Source organism: Parasteatoda tepidariorum, unplaced genomic scaffold (genome assembly GCF_043381705.1).
Source record: "Parasteatoda tepidariorum isolate YZ-2023 unplaced genomic scaffold, CAS_Ptep_4.0 HiC_scaffold_13, whole genome shotgun sequence".
NCBI classification, from domain to species: domain Eukaryota; kingdom Metazoa; phylum Arthropoda; class Arachnida; order Araneae; family Theridiidae; genus Parasteatoda; species Parasteatoda tepidariorum.
In genome coordinates, this window is record NW_027261374.1 from 186,093 (window position 1) to 200,979 (window position 14,887).

At 29.2% G+C, this 14,887-nt stretch overlaps 1 protein-coding gene across 1 annotated transcript in view; it reads right to left on the reverse strand.

Annotated features, from left to right (window-relative positions):
• Nucleotides 1–14,887, reverse strand: part of LOC107438888 (neurogenic locus Notch protein-like) — a 60,207-nt gene that overhangs the window by 31,149 nt on the left and 14,171 nt on the right. The window contains exons 5-7 of the mRNA XM_043053592.2: nucleotides 9,209–9,325; nucleotides 7,379–7,486; nucleotides 553–675 (exon numbers count right to left, since the gene is read on the reverse strand). Coding sequence (XP_042909526.1) covers nucleotides 553–675; nucleotides 7,379–7,486; nucleotides 9,209–9,325 — 348 coding nt within the window. The remainder of the gene's footprint in view (nucleotides 1–552; nucleotides 676–7,378; nucleotides 7,487–9,208; nucleotides 9,326–14,887) is intronic.

Consider the following 14,887-nt stretch of genomic DNA (forward strand, 5'->3'; position numbering starts at 1 on the left):
ATATTGATTGATGCTGCCTATTGTTAATCCCACGATTATGGTCAATGGGCGTGCTCTCTACCATCTATTTTCGTTCCGTGTTTACAACATAGAACGGAGTCAAAATAATTTCAAAAGAAGATGCTTATAGTTAATCCCGTGATTATGGTTAATATGATTGCGCACTGTCCATCATCTGTTTCCACTCCATGTTCGCAATATAGTGTGAAGTCAAAATGGTTTCAGAAGTAAAATAAATAATTATAATTTAATGATCCAAAAATTATTGTTGACAGAGGATGATCATTATTATTTGAGAAAAGAAATATAAATATAGAATGAATTTTAAATCAAGTGACAAATTACCACTTCAATTTAAGATATTTAAAAAAGTTTAATTCAAACAATGAATATTAGTTTTAGCAGAGAATGTCTTAATTATCTGGTATTTCATGAAGATATTTTTGTAAAGCATGTTTATTGAAACTTCAAATAGATATTTTGTTGGATTATTGAATTTAGATTATTTAATTTTACCGATTTATATTATAACAAAATAGATTAAAAGTATACCATCTTTATCACAATTTCTTCCAGCAAATCCTGTAGTACATTTGCACTCGTAAGATTTATCTACATTTTTACACACGGCACCATTCATACACGGATTCGAAGAACAAGGAGTTTTTACAATATCTAAAAAATAAACAGCATAAATTTAAATATATCAATTCTTTTACATTTTATTAATTTTTTGCGAAATATAATAAAATTCAATAAAATAATATATAACGACTCTTAAGGCTACAGTAGACCTTCAAAATAGCAAAAATTTGTGAAAATTTCGTTTTTTGGTTTTTAGTGCATTTCGATGAAGTATTGATTGCTTTATCCCCTGAAAAAAAAATTTTGAATTTTGATAATTTTTTGAGTAGTTATGAGCTAGTTTCGTTTTCGTTACCTAAGCCACGCCCCTTTAGTTACGTTTTGCAAAACGAAACTAATGAATCTAAACTAAAGCGCAGAAGTGTTTTTTACCAACCAGTAAGTAAGAATTATCTCATTTTATTGAAAGTATTTCCAAAATTAAATTATTGACATCAAAATTTAGTTGGCAACAATATTTTCACTACGTCTATTGTTCTGATTTTCGAATTCCATTGTTAGTTTATATTTGATTTCGTTAGTTCCGAAGGTTTTTTATTCGATATTTATCACAAACAGCTTTTTTTAAAGCTAATTACAGTTTATATTTGTTTTGTTTCTATTATTGTTAATTTTTAGTTTCTTGTTATATTATTTCATTTACTTTTTTATTATGGATTTGTTATCTTCTAAGTGGAGGAAAATAAAAGGTCGTCCTTCTAAAAGGCGAAGGGCTGCTCTTGCCAATTCTAAAAAAAGGTGGTCAAAAGCAACTGAAGAAGCTTCAACTTCGAATATTGAAGCTGGAAAGGATTCAATAATATCTGAATTGTCTGCACAATCAATAACTCCAGAATCCAACTATGTGTTTGCTCACAAGTCTATGTTTGCAGAGTTGCTGCAAAAAATTCAATGCACTACTTGTGGCCAATGTGCATTGGAACTAAGGCAGAACAATTCATTTGGCTTTTCCGTCAAATTAGAACTGTTGTGCAGTTCTTGCAACAAGTCCTATGGGACAACTTTTTCAAGTGTACGGAGTGACACTGATCGAAGTTTTGATATAAATAAAAAACTTGTCCAAGCATTTCTTTCGATGGGAAAAGGTCATGCTTCCTTAGAACAGTTTTCTGGAGTTTTAAACATGCCTTCCATGGATAAAAAAACATTCAACAAATTCTTGCACAACATAGCAAAAGATAACTACAAATTAAAACAAAAAATGTTTGAAAACTCAAGGCTCATTGTGCNATGTATATATATATAATAACGGTGTAACCACACCGTTATTTTTTAGTTAGTTAGTAGTCAAAGCAGCATGATTAACGAGTCCATATTGTGCATAATCTTTTTATTTAGTAGCCATGGTGAAAGCATACATCTTAGCCCCCTCCCGCTGGAGATGGAGGGTGACCCATGTCCCGTCTAAGCTGACGGATTTTATTTAAGCATGATAAACAACAAAAAGCACACGCAAAAACATTGCTCCTGCATTTTATAGGATGATTAAACTGTGTGAAGAGGTTAGTCATATTGCCTTCCTTGTGCATTCTTACGCCTCATCAAATTATTTATTACTCATAGCAAATCGTTTAATCTTTCCTTATATGGAAGTGAAAGATCTTAAAATAACTTCTCTTTTGAAGTATGAATCTAATTATTATTCATTGGCATGTTTTTAGCCTTGAAGTCCCCTACCCTTATCTTTCACTAAAGATATTTTATGAAAACGAATGAAGTTTTAATGCTTTTATTAATACAAAAGTTTTGTATTACATCCCCCCCAAAAAAATTTTTTTGGTAAGCCAAGAAAAAAATTTTAAAATACTATGAATATATAAACTTTATGTTGGTATGACTGTCCTCTTTCTTACAAATAACCTTTTTTCAACAATGTTTAACCTTAACATTTTGAGAAGTTTGCTGTCTAATGTGCAAAGATAAGTTGTCATTGTTGGAATTAGCAGAGGTGATCAATCTCTTACCAAATTAAGTAACAACTGGCTCGACACAATCAATAAACAAACAAAAATCTTTGCAAGTTTACAACCCTACTAAAGCATATGGTAAATCAGTATCAAGTATAAAAACTTAACTGAGTTAAAAATTTCGCCTATCGTAATAAGGGAAACTCACAAATTTTGCTAAGTGTTAACTGTCCTTTTGTTTGGGTAACATTTAAGTTTTCACATTTTTTTTTGAGACATTTTATGAAAACGAATGAAGTTTTAATGCTTTTATTAATACAAAAGTATTTAATTTTTGTATTACATATATATATAGTTATATAGTTATAAAATGAATTTTCACCCTTGCGGCACTTTGAGTCTGAGAAACCCGGAGGACAAGTACATTTGAATCCTCCGTTCAGTGTTGTTTCACATGTTCCACCATTTCTACAGAGTCCAGGATTCTTATAACATAGGTCTGAAAACAGAAATATTTGGTATAATGAAAAATAAAGGAAATAAAATTATTTCGTAAAATTAAAAATATATAATAAAAGAAAAAATTAAAATTATGTTATAAAAGAAAAAAAAATTAAAATTGTGATTGAAGTCTCGAATATACAAACTATCGGGAAAATCCCCTGCATCCTAGCTCAAGTAATTCTGTGGAAACTACAAGCAATAAAATTTTAATAATATTTAATTTGTCTTAATCAAAGAAATTTTCAAATTAGATACCAGTAAATGACGCATGTGAGCATAATTAATCAAAAATGAAGTGGCATTTTTCAAACGAAATTGAAATCGGTTCTATTAAATAATAATTCATTTTCAAATATTGCATTTTAAATTTTAGTCCTTATTTATAAAATGAGACAAGACTTTGATTCATATCTTCTGGTTCAATTTAGATAGAAAATTGCAAGAAATATTGAGATCAGATATGTGGGATTTCTGAATGACAAATAAGATGTCTGAGTAAAATTTTGTTGATAAATAAAACAAATTTATGACCAGGGCTGAAATTCCTTATATAGCAAGACGGAAAAGGGTAAAAACTGGTACGAAAGACATTTCATTCTAGTATTTTTTTCAAGAAAAATAAAATATCTGTAACTATCAATATTACTTTTATAATTTCAGCATATATATAAAACTGCTTCGTTTCTGAAATAAAGTAGATATTGTTGCATAGCTTAAAAAAAGAATAAGTAAAATTCTCCTGAAAACTCGCAATAACTGAAATGGTTTTACTAATAGCCTTTCCTCTTTTCCGTCTCGCTTTCACCCCTGTTTATGATAAGACAAATTTAAAGTACAATGTATGCGTTTTTATTTACTTTCTCCATCTTTCTAGTTTTAACTTTCTAATTGAAAAATTAAAATAAATAAACATATGTAATAAAATAATCATGAATGTCCATTTTAAAAAAACATGCTTATTTTCAGGAACTAATTTTAGGGTCTGATCTCGTAACTAAAAATATTATCTGCACTAATTAATTATCTAATTTTAGGTCTCCGATATAAACCATTAAGATTGAGTCCTAGTACGTGAAAATTCGATCATTTTGATTCAATTAGATTAAGAGAAAAATTTAGATTCATTCGTTCAATTAGATTAAAAGTTTTTTAGGGTATTTTTTTTTTACTTTTATTTGGTTTCACAGTACGTACAGATGTAGGTCTATTTAACAATATGGATAGTTAATAAAACTGAATAGAGATAAAAAAATCTACATTAACGCTAAAATTTTTGTATGATTGATAGAGTCTATCAGTTTGGCAATTGAAAAAGTAATAGAGTTGAATTTAATATGCACAGAAAAAGTTGTTTATAATAAAAATTAATCACGTTTGTTATTTTTTTAATATATTGTTAGTATTTAATTATACAGAAATACAATTGATGTCTTCTTCATCGGATCTGTCACCTTGATGTCTATAATAACTTAGGAACAATACATTTTAGCAAGATCATCATTTCTCATTTTTTTTCCTTTTCTCTTACAGTTCTAGCAATAAGATAAAATAATCGTGGAACAAAGTTTTTTTTAAATGCATTTGAGGACTATTTGCTACAGTTTGATGACATAAAAGACAGAATCTTCATTGTAGTCACATTTGAATTGGTTGAGAAGTTTCTCTTGACCTTTATAACCTTACCAAAATTTACAGTCAATTAAATGTTGGGTATTTTGAAGGTCGTTCAATAACTGAATTTTTTGAAATGAAAAAAAAAATATTGCTTGAGGCTGCCTATGGTAAATCCCGTGATCATGGTCAATAGGCGCACACCCTACCATCTATTTTCGCTTCGTGTTTACAACATAGAACGGAGTCAAAATAATTTCAAAAGAAGATACCTATAGTTAACCCCGTAATTATGGTTAATATGATTGCGCACAGTCTATCATCTGTTTTCGCTCCATGTTTGCAATATAGTATGAAGTCAAAATGTTTTTAGAAGTAAAATAAATAATTATAATTTACTGATCCAAAAATTATTGTTGATAGAGGATGATCTTTATTATTTGAAAAAAGAAATATAAATATAGAATGAAGTTTTAATCAAGTTCTTTGAAAAATTGCATTTTCAATTTAAGATGTTTAAAAAGTCTAATTCAAACAATGAATATTAGTTTTAACAGAGAATATCTTAATTATCTTGTATTTCAAGAAGATATTGTTGTAAAGCATGTTTATTGTTGGACTGAATAGGCGAAGAATAATTGAAACTTCAAAGATATATTTAGTTTGATTATTGAATTTAAATTATTTAATTTTAACAATTTTTGCAATTTTTATTATAACAAGATAAATTAAATGTATACCATCTCTATCACAATTTTTTCCAGCAAATCCTGTAGTACATTTGCACTCGTAAGATTTATCTACATTTTTACACACGGCACCATTCTTACACGGATTCAAAGAACAAGGACTTTTTACAATATCTAAAAAATATACAGCATAAATTAAAAAGATATCAATTTTTTTAAACATTTTATTAATTTTAGTGTGAAATATAATAAAATTCAATAAAAGAATTTATGACGACTCTTTATCTAATTATTGGATGTTTTGACTAAAGTTGTTTGATAGAATACTGAAAATTCGGATTCAGTGACCTAAACAGAACTATCATTATTTTATAGGATAGTAAGATATACTAAGATACATACTGTTCCGATTTTGTAAATATGTGTGTAATTTTGCGAATATTCTTTTTATATGAGGCTGAATATCTCAGACGGACCCTAAATAAACAGTTTAGTAAGAAAGTTTTAAAGAAATAAGCGTAATTCCAAAGTACTTTAGAAGAGAAGTAGGCCTAATTCATTTCTTATAGAAGACTCAGCGTCATCTTTACCGACTAGGCGATAATCTTAATAATTTAGCGATGCTTGGCAACAATTTTGGCGGCAAAATGATAGTTATGGAAAATTGGAGTTTTGAAGCAATAGGACTAAACTTTTTACGGACTCATACCAGAAATATATAGAATTTGGCCAAGATCTAGAATCATGTCGAAAGTTCCAGAGTTTCTCGCCAAGCATATATAGATAGGGAAGAGCCTCGCAGGGTGGAGTAATAGAGAGTATTAGTCTGCTTGTGACTGTACTTGTGTTCTGACCTGAATTATATCATTGACTCGTCTGAGATTATGAAGCTTTCGTTTTGTTGTGTAGCTATCTGTTGTTACGCTTAAGTTTTTTAATGGAGCATAATTTTGCTCTGTTAGTTCTTCTGTTGTTTCTGGAAATACGTTAAAACTTGATCTAGAATTTATTTCTAAAATTCCTTCCTTATTTCACGGTCGGTGCCAGATATCTGTTAAAAACGGCATTTTTTTTCATGACTGCAAAATAGCTAAATACAAAGAATTGAAATATAATATACTTTTCAATCGAACACATATTATACAAGATATAGTTCTAACATAACAATGTGTGTATAAATCAAAGCAAATGTTTGCATTTTTCAGCATGTTTTAAACCCTTTTTTTAAAAAAAAAGATGATTGAGGATATATGGAATAAATGTTAGGATGTAGATTGATTTACATAAGACTTTGCTAAGAAGGCATTAGCAAATAGTTTACTTTATAATTTTTTCATCTGATATATTTAAACTGTTATAGACATTTTATTTATTATTTAATTATCAAATAACTGTAAATATAACTTAAATGCATTGGCAACGTCATTAGTACAAATTTTTGACATTTTCGACAGACTGGTTGAAATTTTATTTTATTAACAACTTTGAACTTGAAAACCATGTAGTGTCTTTTGAATTTTAAATTCCACATCCTGGTAAATTAGACTCCATAAAATGTAGTAACTTCTTTTAACTCCTACATTCTCACTTGGGCTGAAGGGTCAAAAAGTTCAAAACAAGATATTTCTTATTCCCGGAATCATGTTTATTTCTCAATCTGGAACTGGATGGAACAGATACCCGAAACCGGCTAAATAATGATTATATATACGTATATACTAATTTCGTTGAGAAGAAAATAAAACACAATCTTTTTAATCACGCTTGTTACAGTTTCCTTTGTGACAAACTGTCACAATTTCACATACTGTCATTGTTTCCCCATTTCTCTCCCCTTTAAATCTGACATAATTTGAGAAAGGTACCATATTATTATAAGTATATTACTATTGCTGCTACTAATTTACTTCATTGTAAACGAAAAAAAATAACAATTAACAATCATTTTTCTTTGTTTTTGATTTGTTCGTATAATGTTAATGCATTTTTAACCACTTCTTGAGACATTTTGTTGAAAATTACCGTTACAAGTACTTCCTGCAAATCCTTCCAGACATTCACACTTGTACTTCCCTGGTGCATCATCAACACAAGTGCCACCGTTTTCGCAAGGATTATTAGTACACGGTCCTGAAAAATATTCACCATTTACCTTCCAGTTACTGCCTTTAAACAAAATAAAATTTTCCTCCTAAAATTTCGAAGCTAAATGACGAAAAAATTTTAACTTGTAATAAAAAATTTATAATACTATTTTACTCCACAAAAGTGCATTAAATGAATATGGATCCTAATAATTGCTTCTGCCTCTCTTTCTTAATACTAATTCTTCTCATTTTGCATCAAACATATTGGGTTACAAATTAATGCTTCCTAACTTGAACACGGATTCTTTTATTTTGCAATTTTATTTTAGTTTACAATACTTGACTGTGTAGCAGTATAAACGTGGTTGACTGTTATGTGCAATTAAAATGTCACTGAACTATTTCTGCATAGGTATTAAAACAACACGATAACTGAGAAAAGTGAAAAAAAATGAAATCTTTTTGGCTTAAGACATAGTGTTTTGTAACTTTTAATAATAAAAAACAACTTCAACAGCAATAGAGGTGAAACGATCTCAGCCTTACATGAAAGAGGCTCGTTTACTGAAAAAATGGTTTCGGGCTTGAGTAGGATCGGACTTATGATATAATTTCACATTCAATTCGAGATTTTCTCTTCGTTTTTATTTTGAAATGTGCATTAGTGTTAAAAATGTTTCAATGACTGATTACTTTGTTTAGAACTAAAGAACTGATTATAGAAGCCGCAAAATTTGGAAAAATCGGAACTTGTAAAGCGAATTGTGCTTTGTCTCTTTTTAAACATGTGTAAAATCCCATTTATCAGAAGAGTTGGCTCAAATTCTACCAGTTTGACACCAATCATTTCATATGGTAACTAATAAATATTTAATGAGCATTAAAATATATAATTTATTTTTAGAAAATGAATGTTAAAAATAATGCTTTAGAACAAAATATTTAAAAAAAATAATAGCGCACTTTATTTGCGAAAATAGCAAAACATCAGAATACTTTAAACTCATTATAATTTAACAACAAAAAGATCTATTTAAAAAAAACTTTAAATGATTGAATAATTGAAATATTATTGAGATATTATTGAGGGATTCAGAATCTTCAACTGCCCACCCCCCACTTGCAAAATTATTAGAACCGAGATTTCGGCTACCACAGTCTCTTCATACTTTGCGGCTCTAAGATTTTAATCCTTTGTAAAAACTATGTTTAGTTAGAGAAAGTACCGTTTTGTGTTTAGTTCTACAAGTAAAGCATAAAATATCGTCTGCACTATTTAATTTGCATTTTTAAAGTTAGGCCCTCGAATCACTAATATTGATCACTAGTACACAAAAATCCAATCATTAGATAGAATACTGTTCAGTTTGTTAACGCTTTTTATGAATTTTATCAATGAAATCAGAATGTACAGATATTTAATTAGATGTAAATATGATAAATCAAATTATTATTGCTCCTAAAATGTGACTAAAAAAAAAGATTCACAACATATTTTGCCCATTTTCGAAATTTTAAAAAAAAGTCACAATCATATTCACAATAACTATAAATAAAAGTCACAATAATTAAAAAAAAGTCACAATCATACTAAGCTGGAATAAAACACTCTAGGATTGCATGGAGCAAACATCAAAGCCCCCATTACTTTTACTGAAATTTTTCTTTTCAATCAATATAATTATGCATTAGAACAACTACATATTTACGATTTTTGCTTTTTTAAAAATATACTTAATTAAAAAAAATTTTGTTCATACATTACCTACACATTTTTTATCCATTCCATTTCCTTTTTGCGTGTACCCATTTGTGCAAGTACAAAACTTTACTGTCCCTGAATAAGAATAAGTGCAGTTCCAGCCTTCGCCACAATTACAAGCTGAAATATTAAAGTTGAAATTTAAAATATAAATATTTTTAAAAACTTGATGTCTAAAAACTTATAATACAAAATAATCTTGCACCCGATATTTAAATATAATTAATTATATTTAGTCTTTATGTAAAGTCCCAGTAATTACATATAATTCCATTACAAACAGTACAATCTGACGAGTCCATATCAAGCGTCTTAAAAGTCATGTTATTTATTACTAGTATTAATTAATGCATATTTCTTTAACGCTGCATTCAATCCAAACTGTATTTCAAAGTATCGCCATTGGCAATTAATGTCTCCTGTGGTCAAGCGTAATAATTCCGTAAAATTAGTCAAAAACTTGACCAAACCCAAACATTCAAAATAGCAAGCTATTGGGAATTGTTTTATGGGATCTCAGAGAGCAGTACATAAAATCCCGAAATATCCTGTGACGGGTTTTGGCAGAAGGGGGTTAAAGGGAGGCAGACACTTAAATACTGATATTTAAACAAATAAGATATAGTTCTCGATTATTTTTTTTCCACGCTGAATCGATGGGATGAATAATTTAGAAGATATATGGATTTTCTGTTCAAAATGCATTTGTTTATACTTATACATATGCCGACCAGGTGGCCGAGGGGCTAGCGTGTCTGACTGCGCAGTCATTGGCCGCGGGTTCGAATCCTGCTCAGGGCATGGATGTTTCTTTCTCTCTCTATGCCATTTCCTCTTTGTGTGAAAGTGTGAATGTGATCCACCCCATAAACGGGTTTGTGGTTGTGTATCGTGGGCGACGCTGCTCCACCGCCGTGGCTTCGCCACAGGTGCCCACTGGGTAACGAGAAGAGAGTAGCAGTTTTGGCATTTCTGTGGCCAATGGGACAAACCTCATTATAAAAAAATACTTATACATATTTATGTAACTCACATTGCTATCTAGACAAGCAAAATATTTCTTCTTACGAAGTTATTTAGGGTAAATTAAATGTGACTACAAACAAGTCTATAGAAATAATAATTTAGAAATTACTACCTTTTTATGTATGAAAATATCTTCTGTTTGTACTTATTTTTAGTGATTTGACTTGAAAGTATCTTCAAATGATAGTTTTAGAATTCCATTGCTGATATGAAAATAAACAAAAATGAACTTACAGAGAAAGTATGCTTTTATTTTCGTCCGGGGAAATAATAATGTTAGAATAACTAATTTAAATTAGGCGAAATATCGTGTATCTAAAAAATGTATTTTACCAAAATGTAAAAATAGGTTTTCCATGTGCGTCGCCGGAATAAGTAATGGATAAAGTATCATAGGTTATTATTCAACTAACCAAAACTTTATTTGGTAATACTACCATTAGCATGATTTCAGGACTATATTGCTGTTGATTCACTGCATTTTAAGCCATTAAAGACTAGAAGTTCTAACGTGAGCTAACGGAAATGGAACGGAGATTCCCAATTTTAATGTAAACTGGGAAGGTTTTGTTTAACAAACGTCCAATACAGTACAATGAACACTCACTTGGAACCAGAAACTTAGTGGAAACTTAGTTTATAAAATTATAAAATAAACTTACATAATTTACATATAATGTTTCTTACTTTTATTTCGATACTCTGAACCATCTTAATTAAAAGTTTCTAAATATTTTATCAGGTTTAATTCATGTGGCAAACACATTTTTTTTTATATTTTGAATATTTTGATATCTTTTTCATTAAGCTTTATATAGTAACATCTATATANAATATTTTATTGATGCTAGTCATACTAATGTCCAAAGACGCCTCTATCTCACGGTATGTCACATGACGATCTTGCTTTATCAGTTCACGCACAGCATCGATCTTTTCTGGCACAACAACGGATTTTGGACGACCTGCACGGTATTCGTCTTGGATCGAACATCCACCATGATTAAATTCGTTATGCTAATTTTTTACAGTGCTGTAGGATGGCGCTTTATCACTGAATAAAGAATTAAGTTCATCGAAGCACTCTTGTCTTGACAATCCACGTCGAAAGTTATGAAAAATAATGGCACGAAAATGTCACGATTCAATTCCATTTTTTGAAAGAGAAGAACTTTTCAATTTAATGTCAACAACACAAATGAAGCTATAATGGTAAATCGTCTGCTGAATTTATGTTTAAAAATATCAAACTTTCGATTAAAATCGTCTGCGGTCGCCTAGCAACACTTACTGTTGCCAAGGCCAGAAATATAAATAGCAACCCTCGTAATAATGTTAGAATAACTATTTTAAATTAGGCGAAATATCGTGTATCTAAAAAATGCATTTTACCTAAATATAATAATAGGTTTTCCATGTGCGTCGCCGGAATAAGAAATGGATAAAGTATCATAGGTTATCATTCATTTTTAACTAACCAAAACTTTATTTGGTAATAGTACCATTTGCATGATTTCAGGAGTATATTGCTCTTGATTCACTGCATTTTCAACCATTAAAGGCTAGAAGTTCTAACGTGAGCTAACGGAAAGGGAACGGAGATTCCCAATTTTAATGTTAACTGGGAAGGTTGGAACCAGAAACTTAGTGGAAACTTAGTTTATAAAATTATAAAACTTTTTTTTAGGGAAAAAAAGTTTATAAAATTATAAAATTAACTTACATAATTTAATTATAATGTTTCTTACTTTTTTTTCGATACTCTGAACCATTTCTTAATTAAAAGTTTCTAAATATTTTATCAGGTTTAATTCATGTGGCAAACACATTTTTTTTATACTTTAAATATTTTTTATGTGTTTTTCATTAAGCTTTATATAATAAATATATATATATATATATATATATATTAGCTGTACCCTGCGTGCGTTGAAACGCTTTCAGTTTAAATNCTTATATATATATATATATATATTAAAAAACAATGTGTTCTTCTTAGGCACTACAGCGGGCATTATAGCTGCTTTAGTTCTTCCCACGATATCGATATGACCTGCAAATGCTAGCAGTTGCAGACAACAAAAAATGTGCTCCGCGTTTGTATGCCTGAGTCTCGAATTGCTTTCTCTGGCATTATATTAAACAGAGTGCACAACAGGGAATCTCTCTGTTTCAATCCCTTTTCAGTATACAGAACTTTGCTCTACAGATCTTTGCTCTACATTTTACACTATTATCTTTTGAGGTAAACCAATTTTTAGGGACTCCAAACTTTGAAATTGCCTGCTTCAATTTTTTTTCTATTGATGCTATTGTAAGCTGTCCTAAGGTCAATAAGGAGATGAAAGGTATCTATGTTAGATTCTCTGGTCTTTTCAAGTATTTGTCTAATGCTGTGTATTTGATCTGTTGCATCTGCCCTTTTGAAATCCACACTGGTGATTCCAAATTACTCTGCTAGAGTAAGAAGTCTTGACCGGATGTTTTTCAATATCTTGTATGGTGTATTCAAGAGAAAATTTTTCTTTATAGTTTATACAGGTCAGCCAGTCTCATTTATTGTATATTGGATGTATGGGACCATCTTCCCATTTAAAGGGCATTTTTTCCACTGTCCATACACGAACTATAATGGGGTGTATTTCTTTGATGAGTTTAGGCTATTTTATGTTCAGGAGAACTTTGATGCCATCTGGTCTGAACGAACTTTTTTATATATAGTTTATTTATTTCTCTTTCAACTTCACAAAAAAAGTCAATTCTAGTTTTCCGTCTTCTGGGGTTCTGAGTACATCTTCTTTTGTTCCCTCTAAAGTATCTTTTCCTTCAAGAGCCCTTTCGAAATGTTTTCTCCCTCTCCTTAGTATTTCAGTATTATCGTTAACAAGTTCTCCATTTTTGTCACGACGCACAGTGGGACAAAATCAGAAAAATGCTTGCCAAAATTAGAAAATTGACTTCAATGTTCTAAAAATTTATCACCTATAGGTTTTTTGGGTCGCTGATTTCAAATATGAAGTCAAAATTTCAAAAAAAACAAAATGGCGGATGATTATTGAAAAAATTATAAATAAATAAATAAAAATTATTTACTAGTAGTTTTTGATATCTTTGATTACAAATTTTTGATTAATAATTTTAATAAATAAAGTAATGGATTTTTACATCCATTACATCCATCGCAAATATTTATCAAAACAAATTTAAACTAAATAAATTAAATCGAAATATTTAAGATTGTTAATTGCGAATTCGTTTATCGAATTTAAAAAAAATAATGAATCTATTTTGCTAGATATAAAAAATTTTGAAAATTTTATAACAAAAATAATAATTTCAAGTTTATTTTTATAATTTTTTCATTAAATTTATCATTATTATAAAAATGGCACGACTATAAAAATCGATATATCAGCCAAATTTGCAAATATTCGCAGCTAAATTTTTTTTTAGTTCTTGAGTATATATACCAAACAAATGTGAAAACAATTTTTTTCCTCGGCAACGTGAGGCTTTTTTTTATAGAGCACTTTAAAGTTACAATTTAATTGTACAGGGCAGAAAAATGGAAATGGCTCTGGATTTAATAGTATTTATATAAAATAATGAATTCATATATATCTTAGAAATACATTTATGTATAGATCATGCATAGTTTTAATATTTTTATTTATTATAAGGATTTATCATATTAATAAAAATTTAACTGAAAAATTTAATTTTTTTATTTCGACTTTGTTTCCATTTAATTGCTATTTCCATTAATAAACCAAAAAAAGCAAACAAAATACACCGTCATATTCCTTGGACATTTTACTACAAAAAACCATATTGAGATTTTTTTTCTTATAGCCTCATTTTTTTAAATTTTTGACGGCGAAAAATGATTTTTGTTCCACAGTGCGACATGCGTGAGTTTTAGGGGGGAGGGGACTCTATTCTAGAGTTGTTCACTGCCTTTTAGAACGTTTTTCTCTTACTTCTGCTTAATATGGTGTTCTATTTCTATATATCGATATATCTCCTTCTAGTACCTTCTTTTCCTTTGTTAAAACATTCTTTTCTCTTGGCTTCTGATTTCTTTATACTCTTCCTCGGCACTTCCGATGTAATGCTTTCGTATCATCTGCCCATATACTCGAATTTTGCTTTCATTAGTTATTTCACATTACACGTCAAATCAGTTATTTGATTTCAAGAATATATATCTTACTTTTTTAAAATTCAATTTCTCTTCAATTCCACCGATTTCTCAAAATTACATTCTTTAAATTTATGTAAAAAAAAGAATACCTTACAATTCAAAATTTTCAGTTCCTTATTAAATAAAATATTAAAAAACAATATATATTTACTAAAAGTTATTTTTTATAGAATTATCCCTAAAAGGCACGAATTTCTTAATTTTATGCAAAAAGTTTTCCATTCGCTTAAAAAGTTTTCAGGATATAATGAAATACCCAAAAAGTGAAATTAACTTTACGGGGTCAAAACTTTGGAGCACTTTCTTTATTAAACAGTAAAGTCTAGATCAATTTTGCCTCAGTTCTCCAAACAATTAGACTTTAAATGTCTAGTAGATATAAAAAGGAACCTTGAAAATGCAGTGAACCCTGAAATCCAACTAAACAGACAATTTTCGTTTAAAACTATAAT